General features: G+C 45.0%; 1 protein-coding gene across 4 annotated transcripts; it reads right to left on the bottom strand.

The window, feature by feature from the left end:
* Positions 1–1,757: 1,757 nt before the first annotated feature.
* Positions 1,758–14,711, bottom strand: LOC109905972 (FACT complex subunit SSRP1-like). Of its 4 annotated transcripts, none has more exons than XM_031790147.1 (19): positions 14,607–14,697; positions 13,927–14,008; positions 12,998–13,183; positions 9,468–9,573; positions 9,083–9,276; positions 8,776–8,876; positions 7,454–7,583; positions 7,178–7,281; positions 6,854–6,982; positions 6,433–6,657; positions 6,262–6,334; positions 6,136–6,141; positions 4,615–4,747; positions 4,426–4,468; positions 4,080–4,203; positions 3,708–3,875; positions 3,236–3,333; positions 2,703–2,898; positions 1,758–2,563 (listed from the first exon to the last, which is right to left on the bottom strand). In XM_031790147.1, the coding sequence occupies exons 2-19, from the start codon at positions 13,978–13,980 to the stop codon at positions 2,501–2,503; spliced, it is 2,133 nt and encodes a 710-aa protein (XP_031646007.1). In that variant the 5' UTR covers positions 13,981–14,008; positions 14,607–14,697; the 3' UTR covers positions 1,758–2,500. The 4 variants fall into 4 exon arrangements, with proteins under 4 accessions (XP_031646007.1, XP_031646008.1, XP_031646009.1 ...); XM_031790148.1 differs by lacking the exon at positions 14,607–14,697 and adding an exon at positions 14,372–14,570; XM_031790149.1 differs by lacking the exon at positions 6,136–6,141 and having other exon boundaries at positions 14,607–14,711.
* Between the last annotated feature and the right edge of the window lie 7,891 nt (positions 14,712–22,602).

Below are 22,602 nucleotides of genomic sequence, written 5' to 3' on the forward strand. Positions count from 1 at the left end.
GGAACTAAGGGGCCTAGCCCGAACCATGAAAAACAGCCCCGGACCAATATTCCTCATCCACCAAACTTTACATTTGCCACTGTGCATTGGTCAGGTGGCGTTCACCTGGCATCCGTGAAACACAAATTTGTCCGTCAGACTGCCAGATTGTGAAGCTTGATTTATCACTCCAGATAACATGTTTCCACTGCCCCGGAGTCCGATGGCGGCGAGCTTTACAACACTCCAACCGATGCTTGGCATTGCGCATGGTGATCTTAGGCTTTTTGTGGCTGGAAACCCATTTCATGAAGCTCCCGGCGAACAGTTCTTGTGTTGACGTTGCTTCCAGAGGCAGTTTGAAACTCGGTAGTGAGTGTTGCAACTGAGGACAGACAATTTTTACGCACTTCAGCGGTCCTGTTCTGTGAGCTTGTGTGGCCTACCCGTTTGCGGCTGAGCCGCTGTTGCTCTTAGACGTTTCCACTTCACAATAACAGGGCAGAAATTTGACGAACTGACTTGTTGGAAAGGTAGCATCCTATGACGGTGCCATGTTGAAAGTCACTGAGCTCTTCAGTAAGGCCATTCTGATGCCAATGTTTGTCTATGGAGATTGCATGGCTGTGTGCTCGATTTTATACACCTGTCAGCAACGGGTGAGGATGAAATAACCAAATCCACTAAGTAGAAGGGGTGTTAACATACATTTGTATATACAATGTACTTGATTTGACATTGTTTGGTGAATTATGCATTAAAGGCGAGTAATTGCCCATAATAATGCACCTTTGATAAGCTATACTGCCAATTTTGATCAACATGATTTAATGACTGCAAAGAAAATGTATAAATCTACTAGTTAAAAAAAAAAAGACAGACCAACTCAGTTGTCTGCTTGGATTCGAGCAATAAGTACGGTTGCGTTGGTCTTTTTGCAAGCAGTCGGGCTCAAATTTGAAGGTAGAATAGTTTTGATGAACGCACTTATGGTCTGAAAACGCTTCTACATTTTTGAAAACACTAAAACTGTTAGAAAGTAAGAGTGCATACTTGGGGACAAAATAAGTGTTGATGCTATCCTTATCTGCCCTTGTGTAGTGTTCCATCTAATATATATTGAACAAAAATATCAACTTATCATGCAACAATTTTACTGAGTTACAGTTCATATAAAGGAAATCAGTCAATTGAAATAAACTTGTTAGGCCTTAATCTATGGATTTCACATGAATTGGCAGGGCCACAGGCATGGATGGGTATGGAAGGGCATAGGCCCACCCACTGGGGAGAAGGCCCAGCCAATCAGAATGAGTTCTTCCCCCCACAAAAGGGCTTTATTACAGACAGAAAATCTCAGTTTCATCAACTGTCCTGGTGGCTGGTCTCAGACGATCCCGCAGGTGAAGAAGCCAGATGTGGAGGTCCTGGGCTGACGTGGTTACACGTGGTCTGCTGTTGTGAAGCCTGTTGGACGTACTTACAAGTTCTCTAAATCGACGTTGTAGGTGGTTTATGGTAGATAAATTAACGTGACATTTTCTGGCAACAGCTCTGGTGGACATTCCTGCAGTCTGCATGCCAATGGCACACTCCCTCAAAACTTGAGCCATCTGTGTGCATTGTGTTGTGTGTCAGAACTGCACATTTTAGTGTGCCCTTTTATTGTCCCCAGCACAAGGTGCACCTGTGTAATGATCATGCTGCTTAATCAGCTTCTCGATATGCTACACCTGTAAGATAAATCAATTAGTCTTGGCAAAATGACAAATGCTCACTACATTTCTGGGATCTTATATTTCAGCTCATGAAACCAACACTTTACATGTATATTTTAGTTCAACTACATATTCTAGGTGTGTGTGAGTTTGTGTTACTGAGGGTCTTTCAGGGTATATAATATGAACAGGTCTCAAGGGGGTTAAACCGACATCTCCTCTACCCATTAAAGATATTCATGGCCCCATTCCAGTACTCCTAAATGGCTTCCTGTGCTTTGTCCTATCGCCTCCTAAATAATTTAATTTCGTTGAGGACTTCCTTTCCTCAAGCTCCTACAAACAATCAAAGATTTTATTACAAAAGATTTATTAATTCTGTCTGAAAACAAAGAAACAAACATGACATGGAAATGAAAATTTAAAAAAAGTACAGAATTGCTGTTCTTCATTTCTCTAAACAGGTCAAAAGGACAAGCAACAAGAAAAAAACTCAAGACTGAAGACCCCTGCATGTCTCAGTGCTTTTAAACTACAACCATCCCCATGGGGCGAATAGAATAGAACCCAGTAGAATCATGGGTAATGTAGTACATAATAATTCACTTTCTAAGAATGTGTTGGACATACAGACAGAGTACAAGTTATTGGTCCATGTAACGCTTAGTGTGTGTGTGTGTGTGTGTGTGTGAGCGTTTATCATCTGCATGTCTTTGTGCACCTGTCACTGTGTAAACTTGTCCAAATGTTCCCTGTTCGTTCTGATGTCATCAGAAGCTCCAGCGAGGCCCCTCTCCCTCTCCTTAGTCAGAGTCCTCCTCAGAGCTGGGGGGCGTGGTCACCACTTCCTCCTCTTCCTCAGACTCCTGAGAGAGCGAGAGGGGGAAAGAGTCGTCACTATGATAATCCCGCAATTTCATTTTAATTAACGCTTTGATCATAATCCATGGAAATGGCTACACAAATAAAGTTATTCCCATTGCTGCCATGGTGACGGTGCAGTACCTTGCCCTTGGGTTTGCCTTTGGCTTTCTTGGCCTTCTTCCGTTCGCCCTCAGACGAACTCTCCTCGCTGGAGATAAACTCTCGGCTCTTAAAACTGTCGTTCCCTCCTTGCTCCTTTTCTTTCTCTCCCCCGTCGGACTTCCTCTTCTTGCCTCCTGCCTTGTCCTCCTTCTTGCCTCCTGCCTTCTTGCTCTCCCTGGTGGAGAAACGGAAAAGGGACATGTATGGTCAAAGATGGGCGGACGTTTGTGCGCATGTTAAAAGCAAGTTTCCCAGTGTGTGTTTTGAGCGCTTGTAAGTGTACCTGGTCACGTGCGTATCGGATGTTCACGGGTGTGTGTCAGAGGAGGCTGGTGGGAGGAGCTATAGGAGGACGGACTCATTGTCACGGCTGGAATGGAGTCAACGGAACGGCGTAAAACAGGTGGTTTCCGTATGTTTCAAACCGTTCCATTCCAGTTATGGCAAGGAGTCCGTCCTCCTACAGCTCCTTCCACCAGCCTCCCCTGGTGTGTGTGTGTGTGGTCTCGTACTTCTTGGAGGGTGTAGAGGAGCCTCCACCGTTCTCTCTGTATTCCTTCATGGCTTTCTCATAGTTCTTCTTAGCCTCCTCTGCTTTCCTGTCCCACCCCTAGCAGAGAGAGACCCTTTGTTATCAATCTGTTTTCCCAAACAACAGTTTAAATACAGTTAGCTAGGGTGACAATTATTTTATTCAAAATGCCCATGGAGCCCAGTGGAGGGCACCCAACCAACATGAGCTGAGATGCAACCAAAACAACTTGACCAGGCGCAACGCTCACTCACCATTAAAAACAATGTTTTATTCAAGCAGCTACTACATTTAAAATGTAATAAATAGTTCCTTAATAAAATGTCTTTAAGTGGAGGACATTTAAATAACCCCCCCCCAACAGGAGAAAGAGAGGGATGAAGAGAGAAGAGCAGAACAGAGGAACAAAAAGACATGAGGGGAGCAGATAAAGCCCCCCCCCCCCCCCTCACCTCTTTGTCGTCCTTCCCTATCTGTTTCCACATCTCTCCGGCCTTCTTGGAGATCTCCGTGATTGAGATTCCGGGGTTTTCCGACTTGATGTGCTCACGGCTGGAGTTGAGCCACAGCATGTAGGAACTCATCGGCCTCTTGGGGGCGTTGGTGTCCTTCTGCTTCTTCTAAAAGACAGAGAGAGAGGGGGAGAGAGAAACATGCGCACACACACATATCACATGTGCATAAATACAAACTATTTAGGTGCCTCCAGGAGTCAATACGAAAGTATATTTATCTCCGATACAATAAACATACATTTCACTGTTCACGACTCACTCCGCCCCCATTCCCCTTGCTCCTCCCCTTTCTTTCTTCCTCCCTCTCACCTCTTTGCGTGGCTTCCTCTCCTTCACTACTTTGGCCTTCTTTGCAGGCTTCTTCTTCTTTCCCTCGTCATCGCTGCCATCACCTCCGCTGCCGCTTTCACTCTCTGACGCGTTACTGTCATACCTGAGAGAGAGAGAGAGAAATACTGTTAGAGAGAAATACTGAGAGAGAGAGAGAAATACTGAGAGAGAGAGAAATACTGAGAGAGAGAGAGAGAAATACTGAGAGAGAAATACAGAGAGAGAGAGAAATACTGAGAGAGAGAGAGAAATACTGAGAGAGAGAGAAATACTGAGAGAGAGAGAGGAACTGAAGTGGGCAATGGATGAAGGGGTAAAAACTCACTCCTCAGCAACATCACTCTCCTCCCCAGGGTTGAAAGACTCATCTAGTAAAGAGAAGAGAGAAAAAAAGATCACTAACACAGTTGCTCTGTTGGAAATTGAAATCTCTCACAACAGCCATACAACAGCCATACATCCCTAAGATCTCTTACTACTGAGGCCCTGATTGGCTGCAGGAGTCGTCACTCACCGGTCTCTTCGTCGGAGTCGTTGCTGCCGTCTCCCTCTTCTCTGATCTTGCCCTCAGCCTTCATCCTCTCCAGGTAGGCATCGTGCTGGTCTTCATCGGAGTCACTGTACTCGTTGTTCTTACTCTTCATGCCCTGTTGGGGGGTTAGCAGAGTCAGACTACACTACCCATGATGCCCCAGCAAGGCCCTGCATCTCTATCTCTTCCTATGGACAGCAGGTTAAGGATCAGGGGCTGTGTTCCAACACTTTAAAATGGCTTCCTTTTCTTACCTCCTTACCTTTAGGACTACTCCTAGGATAAAGTGAGACCAGGGAAGGTTCTCAATTGCATTTCGTTGATTCCTCGCATCCTCTCTCTTCGCCTCCCTCTCAAAACCCATTGGATGAGAACAATGACTGTATATATGAATTTAAAAAGCCATCGATTACGTGACACCATTCATTCTTATGGGAATACTCAATAGCGCACTGAAGCCAAATGAAGTGGGTTAAGATGGGCGTCTCATGGATACATAACATGCGCAGTTTGAGCTACTCCAGGAAGTGACGTTGCAGGCTAGCTCAGTGCTGCCCCCTCTCACAGAGTTACTCCAGTTGAAGGCCAACCGGGGTACTGCAGTCTGCCATCATCTACTAAATTATCCTTTTAACTTCTTCTCTGTGGGATTTTAAAATAATGACTCAAGGACATACATCTGGTGTATTAAAAGTCATTTTTGGCATCATGATTGGTGAAGAAGAATGACCACGAAGATGCCATTTTTTCTATTCACTATAATGGGGGATTGTGTTTTCTGCAAACAATGCCTGCAGTACCACGGTCAGCCTTGAACTCCACGGCTTCAATGAGGGAGGGGGCAGTCATTCTCCCCTGGATGAGGTCAGAGGTCCCTCCCCGCTGACCTCGAAATCCAAGAGTTTTTGAGGAGGTGAAGAGAAAGGACGCGAAGAATCAAGGAAACGCAATTGAGATTCTCCCTAGGTGAAAAGTTTAGAAGCTAGACAAACAAGAGGAAGTGGAGGACAGAATCATTTGTAGTTCTTGACCATTCGGGTGACCCCAGGGTAGTCGCTTTGTTACCATGACAACTCCCACCCAGGGGAACGAAGTGGGCCGTTGACGGATAGAGCTGGCTCTGTATATATTACCAGAGAACATTATGGGTGAAAAATCAGGAATTCCTGTATTTGGTTTAGAGGACGTGTTTCGTCTTTCAGTTAACACACTGCAACACCTCAGGCAATACATTAGTCAAGACAACGCAGGCAACCAACCACACACACACTCCTTTTCACACACACTCTCTCCGACACATCTCTCGGCGTCTCAGCATAATCATAAACCGATTAGTAAATCATTTATGGCCATTCACAGCAACCAATCACCATGATTAGAATGGTAGCACCCTCCTCTTCCCCCATCCAACACAGACACGCCCCCCTGCCCACCATGCGAGCAGTAACCACTACAAACCAAAAAACCAAGACAACCCTCCCGAAACTCCGTAACCATACCAACCTTCTTCTTCAGGAGTACACAACAGACACACAAGAAAAGAGCAAAATCCGTCAATATTTCTCAAACGCATCTCGGACGAGAGTGGAATGTACTTCCACCACAGTAAACATCTCCTAAAGGTTTTACCTCCTTGAATCCTCTATTCTTGATGTTGAGTTTCTTGGCGTTTACAAAGTCAAACAGCTTCCCGTACTCCTCCCTGTGATGGACAAGAGGGAAACAAAAAAAACAGAAACCGTTCGTCAGGCAAAGAGTCGACACGCGGTCGTGTGTCCGTTCCCAAGTCCCCTGCCGTACCTCTCGATGCTGCTGAAGGTGAACTGGTTCCCCTGCTTGGTCTCCACCTCGAAGTCGAAGGAGCGCGTGGTGGTGGTGCCTCTGGCGAAGTTGACACAGGAGATCTCCTCGAAGCGCAGGTGGACGGGGGGCTTGTGCACGTAGATGAAGCCCCGCTCCAGCGGGTAGAGCAAACCGGACTGTGCCTTGTAGGAACACGTTATACACTGGGCCCCTGGGGTGTTCCTACAGGGGAGGGAGACTCAATTACCAAAACGCACGACAAAGTGCTTTATGATAACATGGGTCTATAATGAGGTCCGTACAGAAGAGGAACCGTTGGAAGCACCACGGGGTTTGAGCTCTAGGGAGAGGAGGAACATTGGTGTGTGTTTTACGAGTGATTCCGCAAGCGAGTGTTTTTTTGTATGGTGTTTTTTACCCCTGGAAGTTTCCGGGCACGGTGATCTTCCTGTTGACCAGAGCCTTCATCACTCTGCTCACCATCTCATAGAGAGAACCTGACATGTTCTTACTGAGCTTCCCTTCATAACGCTTCTCCACCTCCTCCCTACGGGAAAAGAGGGAGAGAGAGGGGGAGAGGAGGGATGGTAGAGGGAGAAAGAAGGGAAGGGGGAGGGGCGCAAAAGAGAGAGGGGGAGAGAAACAGAAATCGGATTAAGGGATTCTCACCACCCGACAAAGCGAGTTAATTGTTCCTCTTCCATGTGCTGTCGAGCTGCTGTCGTTTATTTCTCCGACTCACTCGCTCATGTTGAGGGTGAGGCGGAGCTCCTCCTCCTTAGAGAAGAGCAGGATGAGGAAGTGGTAACGGGTCTGCCCCTGCTTGATGGGCGGGTCCAGACTGATCTGTAGACGGAGAGAGGGAATGGTTATGAATCGAAGAGGCTGACACGGCGTTTGACGTGAGCACGACGGCATTCACACTGCATTGTCCGCGTGTTTGGTGCCGAACACAACTGAACACAGTCTACAGTCGACTGTCAAGCACTCACCTCAATCAAACACACACAACACTTACCACAAAGAACATCTGTCTCTGATCCTTGTGTGGAAGCAGGAAGAGACGCAGCACGGTGGTGTAGGGGATCTTGTAGTCAAACGTCTTACCATGGAGGTGGAGGAAGGCGGGGTAGATGAGGATATCATACCTGACACACACAGAGAGAGAGAGAAGAAAGTCGGTGAACGAGGGCAAGAAAGAGAGAAAGACCTTTGACCAACGTAGGTGTTTGTCTTGTAGTGGTAGTGCTGAGTGACCAAGTGGTATTTTGTTTTTGGGGCGGTTATTAAACAACTAATTGACCGACGTTGGTTAATTTGCTTGGGGGGGGGGTCCAACTCGCCGTTTCTCTAGAGAAATCTATTCAAGAACTGTATGGGACTCTGGGCTGAAGGGAGATTTAATTTTCCCTTCGCAAATATTTAATCTAGTTTGGCACAGTAATGTGGTAATACACTCCAGTGACCATAACACATGGCGCCCGTTCTTTCTGTCTCGGACAGAGACGGATGAGAGAGGAAGAGGTGAAGCGATTGGTTTCACTCTCACCAGAATCGGTCCAAAAATAATCCCAATGCGTTTTGGACCTAAGCTTGTCGCCTGCCTTGTCGCCTTTGGGACATCTCCCATTGTTAGGGCGGAGACATGAGCATTTCTTCATTATATTCAGATCTCTGGACAGATACACGTTTACGCCTGCTACGTTATGTTCGATATACACAGGCCGTATGAGAGAGGAATGTACACAACACAATGAAGAGAGAGACGGTTGAGGAAGTTATACCTTATCTACTTTGACGAACTAGTAGGATGACTAAAGACAGATTAGTATGGGGGAGAACAATGTTAGATGGCCTGGCTGGCTGACTGCTCCTGGCTGAGCAGAGAAGAGAGGAGGACTTCAAGGAATGAGAAATAATAAAGTCATCAAATAAAAACGAAGTAATAAACACAACTGAAATATTGTATTTCATACCCGAATTGGACTTGACCGAGACAATGGAAGTGTTTTGGCAATTGACTGTTCACTATTTTAGGTTTTGGAATTTCCATTAAAATCATTGTAGTGTCCTTAATTCATAATGCATTTTAAAAAATTATGTTTTTTAAAAATAAAAAATGAAAACCGTGATTATTATTTTATAATCAAACAAACAGACTTCAAAAAGCATTAAATGGCTCAGCTCTACTTGTCCGTGGTCGTTATTATTTGGAAGGGGGAACGTATCAAGCCAGGTGAACAATTTGCGGATCAATCTGATAAACGTAGAGTAACGTTATATAAAGTAATGACCGCTAATACTGATGAATAGTGGTTCATGGTGCTGATGTCACAGTACCTGCCCCTGGGTGTGAGGCACTGCAGCTCTTTGAAGACACACACAGCATCTCCTGTAGCCTGGATCACGTCGGCCTTAGACAGCACATTCGCGGCAAACGCCTGACAGGAAGGAAGGGAGGGTTTAAGCAGGAATAACATCAATCACTGCATCATTGATGTTGCTGTGAAAACAACTGTTTCTGAGTACAGAACAGCTGTAGTGGCAGCGCCATCTGCTGGGGTAAAGCCAGTAAGGCACTGATGACCACCATTCAACCAGTTAGTTCTCCTCCCTGGTACAGGTCCGGCAGTAGAGCGTGGTTTACCTCCACCGGGTCTGCCCCCTCGTCTGCCGGGCCGGGGGGGACGTAGAAACGGACCTCCATGAGAGAGACCTCAGCGTCATCGTTCTGGTGGAACTCCAGCGTCACCTCGTTCTTCCCGGTGGCACACTGGGACACGCTGGCCAGGGGGATCTCAAACACGGAGCTGTCATTCACGTCAAACGACAACAATGGACCTGCAGAGGGCGGGGGGTGTTAAAGACTACAGCGCCCACAATGCACCTCAACATGGCTGGAGAAATGCTACAATGAACACTTCAAGAGAGATTAAAAATCTGGTTGTGAAAACATCCAAGAGGAAACTATATTAGATCCTCTGCTGGTGTTGTGTGACGGGCGTTTAGAGTTTAAGAGGGTGTTGTTTAACCAGAGAATTTAGCAGTGCCCCAGTTCCAGCCCTTCACACACATGTCCTTCTCTGTCAGCTCCACCTTGTAGTTGGCCTTGAAGAACTCCGAGATCCTCTCATAATCCTGCAGAGGAGGAGATGTGTGGAGAGGGGAGAGGGGGATGAGATGTGTGGCGTGGGGTGGGGGGGGAGGAGAGAGATGGGGGGGAGAGAGGAAATGCGTGGCGTGGGGGGAGAGAGGAAATGCGTGGCGTGGGGGGAGAGAGGAAATGCGTGGAGTGGGGGGAGAGAGGAAATGCGTGGAGTGGGGGGAGAGAGGAAATGCGTGGAGTGGGGGGAGAGAGGAAATGCGTGGAGTGGGGGGAGAGAGGAAATGCGTGGAGTGGGGGGGAGAGAGGAAATGCGTGGAGTGGGGGGAGAGAGGAAATGCGTGGAGTGGGGGGAGAGAGGAAATGCGTGGAGTGGGGGGGAGAGAGGAAATGCGTGGAGTGGGGGGAGAGAGGAAATGCGTGAGTGGGGGGAGAGAGGAAATGCGTGGGAGTGGGGGAGAGAGAAATGCGTGAGTGGGGGGAAGAGGAAATGCGTGGAGTGGGGGGAGAGAGGAAATGCGTGGAGTGGGGGGAGAGAGGAAATGCGTGGAGTGGGGGGAGAGAGGAAATGCGTGGAGTGGGGGGAGAGAGGAAATGCGTGGAGTGGGGGGAGAGAGGAAATGCGTGAGTGGGGGAGAGAGGAAATGCGTGGAGTGGGGGGAGAGAGGAAATGCGTGGAGTGGGGGGAGAGAGGAGATGCGTGGAGTGGGGGGAGAGAGGAGATGCGTGGAGGGGGAGAGAGGAGATGCGTGGAGGGGGAGAGAGGAGATGCGTGGAGGGGGGAGAGGAGATGCGTGGAGGGGGGAGAGGAGATGCGTGGAGGGGGGAGAGGGAGATGCGTGGAGGGGGGGGAGAGGAGGATGCGTGGAGGGGGAGAGGAGATGCGTGGAGGGGGGAGAGGAGATGCGTGGAGGGGGGAGAGGAGATGCGTGGAGGGGGGAGAGGAGATGCGTGGAGGGGGGAGAGGAGATGCGTGGAGGGGGGAGAGGAGATGCGTGGAGGGGGGAGAGGAGATGCGTGGAGGGGGAGAGGAGATGCGTGGAGGGGGAGAGGAGATGCGTGGAGGGGGGAGAGGAGATGCGTGGAGGGGGGGAGAGGAGATGCGTGGAGGGGGAGAGGAGATGTGTGGAGTGGGGAGAGGAGATGTGTGGAGGGGGGAGAGGAGATATGTGGAGGGGGAGAGGAGATGTGTGGAGGGGGGAGAGGAGATGCGTGGAGGGGGAGAGGAGATGCGTGGAGGGGGGAGAGGAGATGCGTGGAGGGGGGAGAGGAGATGCGTGGAGGGGGAGAGAGGAGATGCGTGGAGGGGGGAGAGGAGATGTGTGGAGTGGGGAGAGGAGATGTGTGGAGGGGGAGAGGAGATATGTGGAGGGGGAGAGGAGATGTGTGGAGGGGAGAGGGAGGGGAGAGGGAGAGGATGTGTGGAGGGGGGAGAGGAGATGTGTGGAGGGGGAGAGGAGATGTGTGGAGGGGGGAGAGGAGATGTGTGGAGGGGGGAGAGGAGATGTGTGGAGGGGGGAGAGGAGATGTGTGGAGGGGGGAGAGGAGATGTGTGGAGGGGGGAGAGGAGATGTGTGGAGGGGGGAGAGGAGATGTGTGGAGGGGGGAGAGGAGATGTGTGGAGGGGGGAGAGGAGATGTGTGGAGGGGGGAGAGAGGAGGAGGAGGAAGAGAGAATGTGAAAGAGGAAAAATTGAGTAGAAAGATGTTCTCAGTTAAATCCTTAATGCCCCAACAGTCTGAAAAACACACCCCCTTTCCTCCCCCTCTCCCTTCCTCCCCCTTGATGAGGGGTCTAATTCATCAAAGCTCAATTATGGCCCCTCGGCCCCTGGGACGCTGGAGGTGAATGTAATCCGTCCGCTCCCTCCCTCTCCGCCGCTTACAATCAGCCTGTTTATTTATCCTGCAGGCCCGATTAGAGCTGGGGCACACACACACACACACACCTCAATCACTTCCACATGTCTGTGAAGGACAGTGTGTGTGTGTGTGAGAGAGAGAGAGGAAAAAGAGTGTGTGGGAAAGCGAGTTTATGCACCTGGGTATCAGCTTGCCTGTTGAGTTATTAGAGTCTGTGAGAGCCCACAGTCTGTGTGTGTGTGTGTGTGTTGGACAGCGAAAGAGAGACTATACGCCAAGCTGTGTGTGTGTATAGAATATCAGTGTGTTGACAGCATCTGTGCATGTGTTTGTGAAGATGTATGAAGGCATTGTGTTTGTATGTGACAGGACATGTATACAGATCTAAGTGTGTTTCCATTTCAGACTATATACTGGATATAAATCTGTGTGTGTGTGTATATAATGACTGGCCTGTAACTGTGTAAAGACAAAAATATCAGTGTGTGTGTGTTCCTGCTGTCCTCATCAGCCCCTGTATTAAGAGCTCAGTCTCTCATTACAATTTTGGCAGAGTCCGGTTGCTTACCTCACACAACCATAGTAACACTCATCCCAGCCTTCCCATCCACTATCCATACAATCAATATATGCATATGCACAAAACACCAAACAGTCCCAATCCCCATAGTTGTTCCATTCCACCACCCCTCTTCCTCTCCCCCTAGCTAGGGAGGCTCACAATTGGCCCAGCGTTGTCCGGGTTAGGCCCGGGGAACTCCGTCATTGTAAATGAGAATTGCCTAGTTAAATAAGAAAAAACGAATATGATGCTGCCATAGGATCACCAGGGCGCTATGCATTAGCAGACACCGTAGAAAACTATTTTGCAACAGAAAAAGAAAACAAGCCCTTCTCATTGGACAAGATCGTCCCTCCCCGTGTTGGCCCCGGCTTTGTTTCCGCTTTGTGCCTAGTGAATACAACCCAGTTATGCGAGTCCTGATCAACACAAAGCAAATTCCGTTACGGAGCGGCGCGCTTCACAAGTAGTACCAAGTTAGCAAACAGATGGCTCGTGATACGTGGATTTCAAAACTCGCCAGGGCACTTCACCACTCCTAAATCAAATAAATGATCATTACTTTTTGAAAAGAGACATTCAAAGCATTGAGAATGCATGGGGAGTGGGGCTGAGGTGGTGTTTAACCAGTGGAACATGATATAGAAGGTGAACACATCAAACTGACAGGTTAGTGGAGCAGCCAGCCTATGTTTGAATTCCTCACCAGTGACAGTGTGCAGGATAATAAACAATGACATCATTGTCTGAACCACCACAGTCAGAAGAAACCATTTTCAAATACACACTGATTAACCTCAGGAGACCAGCCTTCCTTCTCTCCATTTCCAGCAGCACTGGTAAGGCTAGATTATACACACATCCACGTGCACTCACACACAGAGACACACATCCACTCTTGCACTCACTCAACCAGGCAACTGCCCACAGAACTCTCACGAAGAAACACAGCACCACAGCACACAGACATTCACAAACAAATTCTCTCAGTCGTTCACACACACACACACACACACACACACACCACCGCCTCACCGTGTCTCTGAAGCCGTCATATTTGTAGACATGTCCGGTGCTGGTGGCCAGCTTGATGCCGTGTCCCAGACACACACGCCTCCACGTGGCCTGGGACAGCTCTGCTGCCGGGATGTTGTCCACCTTCCCCGTCTTACTGCTCTTATACACCACATTCTGCTTACTGAACCTCAGACGACCGTCGTTCTGCGGGGAGTCACCGCTCACACATAAATACCCTTAGGCTATTGTTATAGCCAAACTTGATAGTAGCTAGATGTTGAGTTACAGTTGGTTCCAGTTTGTGGTCATCTATTTGTACACCAACTACAACACGGTTCCTTCCAGCATTAGGGATAAAAATAAAAAAACATTAGCTGACATGGGCTATTTGATCTGGACATTTATAACAAGAGATAGAGATAAATATAATATATATATATATATATCTCTATGGTGTGCAATGACTAACAGGACAAGAGGAACTGATGATGCACCACCCAATTAGGCGGGAGGATGACCCCCAAGCACCCCACCGTTTGGGAACCACTGATTTACACTACCAGATTTTCCAAGCACCACAAAGCAAAGACTTCACTCTATGGTCCTTCTACCTTTGTCAAATATTGTGTGCTATAGCTTGCAAATAAACTTAATGTGACTGGGTGCCAAAATAAGAAATGAAGTCTGCTTCATGTTTTGTTTGCTTCCTTCCTAGTATCTGATACCGGTATCATGACAACCTTAATATACACGCTACCCATGTGTACTTCAATCCTGATCCTGGAAACCCACGGGCATGTGTTCTACTTTCATACTAGACAGGACTAACACCTGATTCATCTAAGTACTGGGCTACAACAAAAGCCTACACGGCATGGGGCTCTTCGGGACCTGGTTAGTTAAGACAATGATGGTAGATGGTATGACAAGGTAAACTAGCTACTGACCCAGGACCCCTTGGATTCCTGGTAGATCTCGTTGAACTCAAGCGTGTCTCCCATCTCTGCCTCCACGAGAAGTGGTGTTCAACTGAGTACACAGAATAAAACAATGTCAAACAACTAGTTAGCAATGTTATTAATTTGCAGAGGAGCCCAAGTTGTAACAGCGAACTAGCTAGGTAGCAAGCTAATTCCTTTGAGAGTGAACATGTGAGTCTGTTGACATTTCATTTACTATAGAGCTAACTTGGCGTTAAACCAAAACATGTAGTTTAGGCTAGCTAGCCAATAACAACAACCATGTAAATATTTAGCTAGCTAAGTGTAGCTACAAGTGACAACTCAATGCGGGTATAAAAGCTTAGTATTGAATGAACAACAATATGCTAATTGTAGCTAGCTAGCTGCTTTCTTTGTGGCAATAACATGCCGATACTAGCTATTTAGCTACCATAGTTGGCTGGCCATTCGTAGCGATGTGGCTAGTAAATGGATGCCAGTGTGGCTAGCATGTTAACGTTAGCCGGCTAGTGATTATGTGGCGTTTCTTCGCTAATTATTTGACTCCAATGGGTCAATAGTAGCTAGGCCAATGTTACTGGTCTCATCTGTTTGGTTGTCTACCCAGCTACTTAGAATCCGCTACATTCGTCCCTGAATAAAAACGAACAAACTTGATGTCTTACTGTCAACGTGATGAGGAGACCTCGCTGTTTCCCGCGTGAAGCATCAGCCCAAGAGCCGACGTCACCGGAAATAATACCTACTACCTTAGAATTTACTTCCGTTTCGTTCTACTTTCCAGAAAGTAACACTTTTCAAAGGTGTTCTGCCGACTCGTGTAGGTCTTTCGTCTGACACTCACATTAACAACTTGGCCAACAAATAGATGAGAATTGTTTAATGCGAATGATTTTAGTCATGAAGCTTGGCCTTACTTGTCTCCTGTTAGGAAATTCAAATAAACCTCTCATGGTTGTCAGAACTGCATGCAGTAACTGCTCACCTCCACTAAGGGGTGCACGCAGCAGCCTGTTGTTTTAAGATGCGTGGGAGGTTCTCCGATTGAATTGCTGATTTGTGACGATGGATGGTGATGAAACTGCAAGACTCCCCACCGGTCCTGTCCAATATAGCCTACTGTACCACTTTGGCACAGGAATTACGCTAATAGGTTAGTGAAATCCTGTCAAAGTCTTGTTCCAATATCAACATACCATGACTACTACTATGAGCAGACGCACATCAATGTTTTGACAATAATTCAATATTAGTTTTGAAATTGTTAGATTTAACATATCATTCTCTCTCTGTCTCTCTCTCGATTCAATTTCAATTTAAGGGCTTTATTAGCAACATATGTGTACATTGCCAAAGCAAGTGAAATAGATCATAAACAAAAGTTAAATTAACAATATAAAATTAACAGTAAACTTTACACTCACATTTCAAATGTCAGATTATTTACCAAAGGGAAAATAAATAAACATAAATATAGGTTGTATTTACAATGGGGTTTGTTCATTGTTCCTGGGCTCTTGAGTGGCACAGTGGTCTAAGGCACTGCATCTTGGTGCTAGAGGTGTCACAACAGACACCCTGGTTTGATTCCAGGCTGTATCACAACCGGCTGTGCTTGGGAGTTCCATAGGGTAGTGCACAATTGGCCCAGCGTTGACCGGCGTAGGCCGTCATTGTAAATTAGAATTTGTTCAAGAGAGAGAACTGACTTGCCTAGTTAAATCAAAGTACAATCTAAATCAAATGTTTTAAAAAATCCCTGGTTTCCCTTTTCTTGAGGCAACAGGTCACACATATTGATGATGTGTTTGCACACTGTGGTATTACACCCAATAGATATGGGAGTATATAAAAAATTGATTTGTTTTTCGAATTCTTTGTGTGTCTGTGTAATTTGAGGGATATATGTGTCTCTAATATGGTCATACAATTGGCATGAGGTCAGGAAGTGCAGCTCAGTTTCCACCTCATGTTGTGGGCAGTGTGCACATAGCCTATCTCTCTCTCTCTCTCTCTCTCTCTCTCAATTCGTTCTCTCTCTCTCTCTCTCTCTCTCTCTCTCTCTCTCTCTCACACACACACACACACACACACACACACACACACACACACACACACACACACACATCAAACGCAAACCACACTATGGGTCCACAATGGCACATGTTGACTGACAGGTGGAGGTGAGAGAAGGAGATCAGACTAATCTAACTGTCAATAAAGCTAATGCCAATTGAATGAATGTAACACAAAGGAGAAAGTTAGGAGTGGAGCAGGCAAACATTCACATAGGCTAACACACGCACACCTAAATACACAATGACCACACACATACAAACGCATCAGGCTCTATTCATAGAGCCCATTCACTCAACTCAATTCAAATAGACTGTTTTAATTCGCAGAGGCAAGCCTATATGCCATTGACATAGGCTAACGTGTACAAATATCCTGATGAAGCATGGAACGAATGAAATAACAATATGTTTGATGAAAAGGAAGAATCACAGAGATAGAAATTAGTTGTGACAAGTTCGAGTCTCTTGCTTCCAACGACTCCTTCAATTTTAGCCGATGCGTCAACTTGGTGAATCACCAGGAGAATAACTAAAGAAAGGAGGAAAAGGATGGGAGGGGGAAAGGAGGGGGACAGAAAAACTTTCGCCCTCCTTACAAAAACCCTCCGCCGTCAGTCAGTCTGTCACACAGACCACACACCCGTCAAGTCTGCGGACCGTCAAAGTCAGCCAGGCGGATTTGGTGCGCACACCTCGGCTTTTATAAACAGCGACCCACCGGTAGAATTCGGCGTTAGCGATGTTTTTGATCAATTCACAAACGTTTAATTAGAGAAGGTGTAAAGTTCCATGGACATTTCATGGACATAGGATTCAGAAGATGTTTTTTTTTTCAAGAGAAGGCACTTCAAGTTAGACTAATCAAGGAAAAATGTTAGTTTATGGAGAAAAGTTTTGAAAAGGTTAAATCAACAAGAGATATTCGAATTCATCATTACGCAATTACTCCAGTAGCCTTTGGAGAAAGTCTTGCTGATTTAATCAGTGCGCGCCGAAAGGAAATAAAGGATATTGCGAAAATTAAAAATGCATTTTGAAGGTAAGTCCCAGTAAAAATGAGTAAATTATCTTCCACAATAACATTCTTATAAAAATGTGTATTTATTTATTATAATGATGATTATTATAGTAATGGTTATTATTATTGCATATTTAATATTTGAATATCCTGAACCGATGGCTTTCACAAATTAATATTTTACAAAGCATACCAGTGGCATTTCTGTTATTTGATCATTTTTTGATTGTTCACAGTTGAGGTTCCCAGTTAGTTGTATATTTTGAATAATAATAACATGATGACCAAGGGGAATTTGCACTTCGTTTCCTGCACCACTTTTCTCAAACTTCTAATTCAATTTCAATAGATATGAATCGTGAATATTTTTAGATAAGTGTAGAAATCCCTCCTCTAATATAGAAATGTGTAATAACATAAGCATATTCACAAGACAACAAATACTTATAACACATTTATATGAGAATACAGAATCATTATAGTATATTATATTTACTTTTGTCTGCAGAAAATCACAAACAAAATACAATGACCTCCAAAGATATGCTATAATGGCACATTGTACATTTTGATAGAAAAAATGTGAACAAATACTGAGATAAAATGTGATAAAAAAGGGCCCCTTTTATAGACGTGACATATCTTTATCAAAACATATACAATTTTCGCTTAGAAAACATCCTTGTACTATTTAAAATGGAAGTTACAGTGTAGGACATTAAGGAGGCAATTTGATCTGAATGTAAGTTTTTACAAGCTTGTAGAAATGAGTTCTAGTGTGTGTATGTGTGTGTGTGCGTGTGTGTGTGCGTGAGTGAATGGAAAGTTTCCTTCATTGTAAAAAATGGCTTGGGTTGAGAAGGGTCAGGGGCAGCTAAAGCCCTTGTCTAGTTAGCTGTCACTGATATGAGAAAGTACATGATTCACGTTAGTCAGGGTGTGAGAACACACACACACACACACCTGCCTCTTGGGACAGCTTGTGCGGCTGCTGTTCCATGTCTGTGGAAGGGGGAAATGGAAATGGAGGTGAAACATTGTGTGCCGAAATGATGCTATAAGCATTAAAACAAAAGAATAGTAGGCTGAAGAAGATCCCCCCCCCCCCCCTCTCTCTGTCCCTCTCCTTCTCTCTCTCCCTCCCTCCCTCTCTCCCTCTCTCCTTCTCTCCCTCCCGCCCTCCCTCCCTCCCTCCCACACTTTCAGGTGGTCTTCAATAAAGAGTGGTTAAAATAACTAACCCCCCATACAACTCATTCAATATCACTTATATAACTATTGCACTTGAAACAAACTCAAGTTGTCTCAGATACTTTGAGCAAACAAAGAATATAAACCACAACTTCAAAAAACAAAACATATTGCCTTTGACCTCTCTCTCTCTCTCTCTCTTTCATCCCTCTTTCCTTCTCTCTCTCTCTCTCTCTCTCTCTTTCCTTCTCTCTCTCTCTCTCTTTCCTTCTCTCTCTCTCTCTCTTGCTCTCTCTCTCTCTCTCTCTCTCTCTCTCTCTCTCTCTCTCTCTCTCTCTTTCATCCCTCTTTCCTTCTCTCTCTCTCTCTCTCTTTCATCTCTCTTTCCTTCTCTCTCTCTCTCTCTTTCCTTCCCTCTCTCTCTTGCTCTCTGTCTCTCTCTCTTTCAATTCCAATTTAAGGGTCTTTATTGGCTTGGGAAACATATATTTATATTGCCAAAGCAAGTGAAATAGATAATCTCTCGCTCTCTCTCTTTCTCTCTTTCTCTCCCTCACTTTTTCCCTCTCTGACACGCACACACTTCATATTATGGCTGTAAGGGTCAATTAGTGTCGGGGCTTTAGATAACAGTGTTTGTGTCCGTGCGCTGTGACACCAGAGCATATCCACTCTTTTCAATGGCTCAAACCCACGCCTGGATCTAGAGCAGAGAGACAGAGGAATACAAGAGAAAGCAGAGAGAAAGAGAGAAGGAAAGAGGGATGAAAGAGAGAGAGAGATTGACCCTTAACATCCTTTACTCAACCCCATCCTTGACTCTTTGTGTGTGAGAGAGGGAGAGATAAAAATAGAGAGCGAGAGAAAGAAAGAGATTGAGTAAGAGAAAGAGAAAGTGGTGTTGCAGGGTTAATGCAGTACAGATTCCCTATTGACAGGAGTTAGCAGCACCCAGAGGGAAAGAGAGAGAGGGAAAGAGAGAGAGAAAGAGCGAGGGAGAGGGGGAATGATATAAAATGACTTGGTCACGCTTTGAACAGTTACACATGCTGTTTACATTTTTCCCAAATTAACATGGCCCCTCACTTCACCAAACGCCCCTACCATCTCTCTCTCTCTCTCTCTCTTTCTTTCTTTCTTTCTTTCTTTCTTTCTCTCTTTCTTTCTTTCTTTCTTTCTTTCTTTCTTTCTTTCTTTCTTTCTTTCTTTCTTTCTCTTTCTCTTTCTCTCTCTCTGCCTTTCCCATACTCTCTCTTATCCAAGTCCCTTTGCTCCCTCTCTTCCTCTCTGTTTCTCTCTACCTCCCTCTCTTTATGTCTGTCTGTCTCTCACTGTCTCCTTCAGGACCCCCCATCCCTCCTCCTTCCTCTCCTCTCCCCTTCTCTGATTTTCTAAAGCAGAGACAGACCGGATAAATTGAATGGAAGGCTCTTGTATGTTTTTTTTTTTTGCTTATTTATTTTTTAAGAGTAAGCCGGGGGTGGGGAGTTAGGCGGAGCAGGGGGAGGTAAATTAGAAACCGAAGTCTGAACGTCTGAAACTCTGAAAAAAGGAAGGAAGAATGCAAAGAGGTGGATGGAAGGGATGAGGGAAGCAAATTAGAGAAAGAAAGAGAGGAAGGCAATTAGGTATAGAAGAAAGGAGAGCTGAAATAGAAGAGGGAGGTTTGAGGGTTCAAAGAAGGAAAGAACGAGAGGGACCAATAAGTGAACATGGAAGGAAAGAACGAGAAATAGAGGAAGCTAATATTGATCGTTAATGGTGGATGTAAAACTGAGAACGAACAGAGTGTAATAAAAGCAACAGTAAGAACAATTAAAGGCAGATTTCTCTGGGAAGGAGAATAAGAGAGGGAATAAACACATGCAGGTTGGCTTTTATTGTCATGCATCTTGCCAGAGAAATCTGTCGCAAGCTGGTGTAACAGATGTGATCATACTTCGTAAATCTATTGCGTAGTTTTTAAATAAAGGAATACCCAGCCAGCGGTCCCAGTTGATTGGTGTTTATTCTAATGATAGACACAAGGAGGCACATTCGTCTGTTAGAATGGAAATAACTGTGAATTAGCAGGGAGCTAATGCAACCATTACGATTGAGTAATTGCTAGCTAACTCGCTCCTACAGCAAGAACATACAAAAGCACATCAAAGGATGCCCCAAATATCTAACAGGTAGCGTACACCTATATATGCACATCAGGACATGTACTGTACATAGTCAACTCGGACATGTTATAAATATGAAAACAGAATATAGTGTTTCAGAACGCCACCTACCGCTTGCTTATCAATATCAGACTGGGAAGAATTGACGTTCGCAATCTCCCCCTATCTGCAAGTGTAACTAATGGTATAACACCTTACATTTTTCATTTTATTTTTATTTAAACTTTATTTAACTAGGAAAGTCAGTTAAAAACTCTTAAGGATCTGAGCCTTTTAAAAAAAATTCTAACAAATGTTTATTTACAATGACGGCCTACCAAGAGGCAAAACTCCTCTTGCGGGGACGGGGGCTGGGATAAAAATCAAGTAAAAATGTAGGACAAAACACACATCACGACAAGAGAGACACCACAACACTACATAAAGAGCGACCTAAGACAAACACATAACATGGCAGCAACAACCTAATTGATTTGTAAATTCAACAATCCAATAAGAATACATAAATATGAAATAAATATAGTCCATAGTCCATAATGCCTAACCCTAACCTTAATTTAAGACTAAAATAGCTAATTTGAGTTTTCATGAATTTTTACGATATAGACAATTTTGACTTTGCAGCTGGCCCATCTATCAGAAATCGCGTAGGTCTGCCTCCAGGGCAAGATTCATGACAATAAACGTCAACCTGCTAAACAAATGAAGAGAAAAAGAGAGAAATACATATTTGTTGGAAGCAATAAATTGTGAGGGTTTTGTTGTAAACCTAATAATAGTCTTGTATATTTTATTCCTCTCTTTATTTCCCCTTTGTTTTTCTGTCATTGATGTTCTTTGTCAATCCAGGGAGCATTCCATGCCAAGTAGATCAAGTAGAATTTCAATATGAACCCCAAGAAGATATCTCCAGGGATAAGAGATGGGGAGATGATGTGTGTGTGTGTGTGTGTGTGTGTGTGTGTGTGTGTGTGTGTGTGTGTGTGTGTGTGTGTGTGTGTGTGTGTGTGTGTGTGTGTGTGTGTGTGTGTGTGTGTGTGTGTGTGAGTCAACATATGTGTGTGAGTGTGTGCATATGCCCACGCACATGTACAGTGCCTTCAGAAAATCCCCACATCCCTTGACTTTTTCCACATTTTGTTGTATTACAGCCTGAATTTTAAATGGATTAAATGTGGACTTGTTTTTGTCACTGGGCTACACACAATACCTCATAAAGTGTAATTATGTTTTAATTTTTCTTTTACAAATTAATACAAAATTAAATGCTAAAATCTCTCGCGTGAATAATTATTCAACCCGTTTTCTATGGCAAGCTTAAATAAGTTCAGGAGTAAACATGACTACCTCATCTCTGTACCCCACACACACAATTATCTGTAAGGCCCCTCAGTCGAGCAGAGAATTTCAAACAGAGATTCAACCACAAAGACCAGGGAGGTTTTACAATGCCTCGCAAAGAAGAGCACCTATTGGCTGATGGGTAAAAAATAAAGAAAGGCAGACATTGAATATCGCTCTGAGCACGGTGAAGTTATTAATTAGACTTTGGATGGTGTATCAATACACTCAGTCACTACAAAGATACAGGCGTCCTTCCTAACTCAGTTACCGGAGAGGAAGGAAACCGCTCAGGGATTTCACCATGAGGCCAATGGTGACTTTGAAGCAGTGACAGAGTTTAATGGCTGTGACAGGAGAAAACTGAGGATGGGTCAACAATGTTGTCGTTACTCTACAATACTAACCTAAATGACAGAGTGATAAGAAGGAAGCCTGTACAGAATGCAACTATTTCAAACATGCATCCTGTTTGCAGTAAGGCACTGAAGTAAAACTGCAAAAAATGTGGCAAAGCAAGTCACTTTTTGTCCTGATTGCAAAGTGTTATGTTTGTGGCAAATCCAATACACCACATTAAGGAGTACTGTTCCTTATATTTTTAAGCATAGTGGTGGCTGCATCATGTTATGGATATGCTTGTAATTGTTAAGGACCAAAAAGAAAAAAAGAAATGGAATGGAGCTAAGCACAGGCAAAATCCTAGAGGAATACCTGGTTCAGACTGCTTTCCACCAGACACTAAGGACAATAACTAAAACACAAGGCCAAATCTACACTGTAGTTGCTTACCAAGAAGACAGTGAATGTTCCTGAGTGACCGAGTTACAATTTTGACATAAATCTGATTTCAAATCTATGGCAA

This window comes from Oncorhynchus kisutch, linkage group LG15 (assembly GCF_002021735.2).
Source record: "Oncorhynchus kisutch isolate 150728-3 linkage group LG15, Okis_V2, whole genome shotgun sequence".
In the NCBI taxonomy this organism is placed as follows: Eukaryota; Metazoa; Chordata; class Actinopteri; order Salmoniformes; family Salmonidae; genus Oncorhynchus; species Oncorhynchus kisutch.

Excerpts from the sequence above, each read along its gene's own strand:
- LOC109905972 (XM_031790147.1), bottom strand. The coding sequence starts at position 13,980 with ATGGGAGACACGCTTGAGTTCAACGAGATCTACCAGGAATCCAAGGGG. Across the intron at positions 9,574-12,997 it reads ATGACGGCTTCAGAGACACG|GATTATGAGAGGATCTCGGA; the intron begins GTGAGGCGGTGG and ends CCTCCTCTGCAG. Across the intron at positions 4,469-4,614 it reads CGACTCCGACGAAGAGACCG|ATGAGTCTTTCAACCCTGGG; the intron begins GTGAGTGACGAC and ends TCTCTTTACTAG.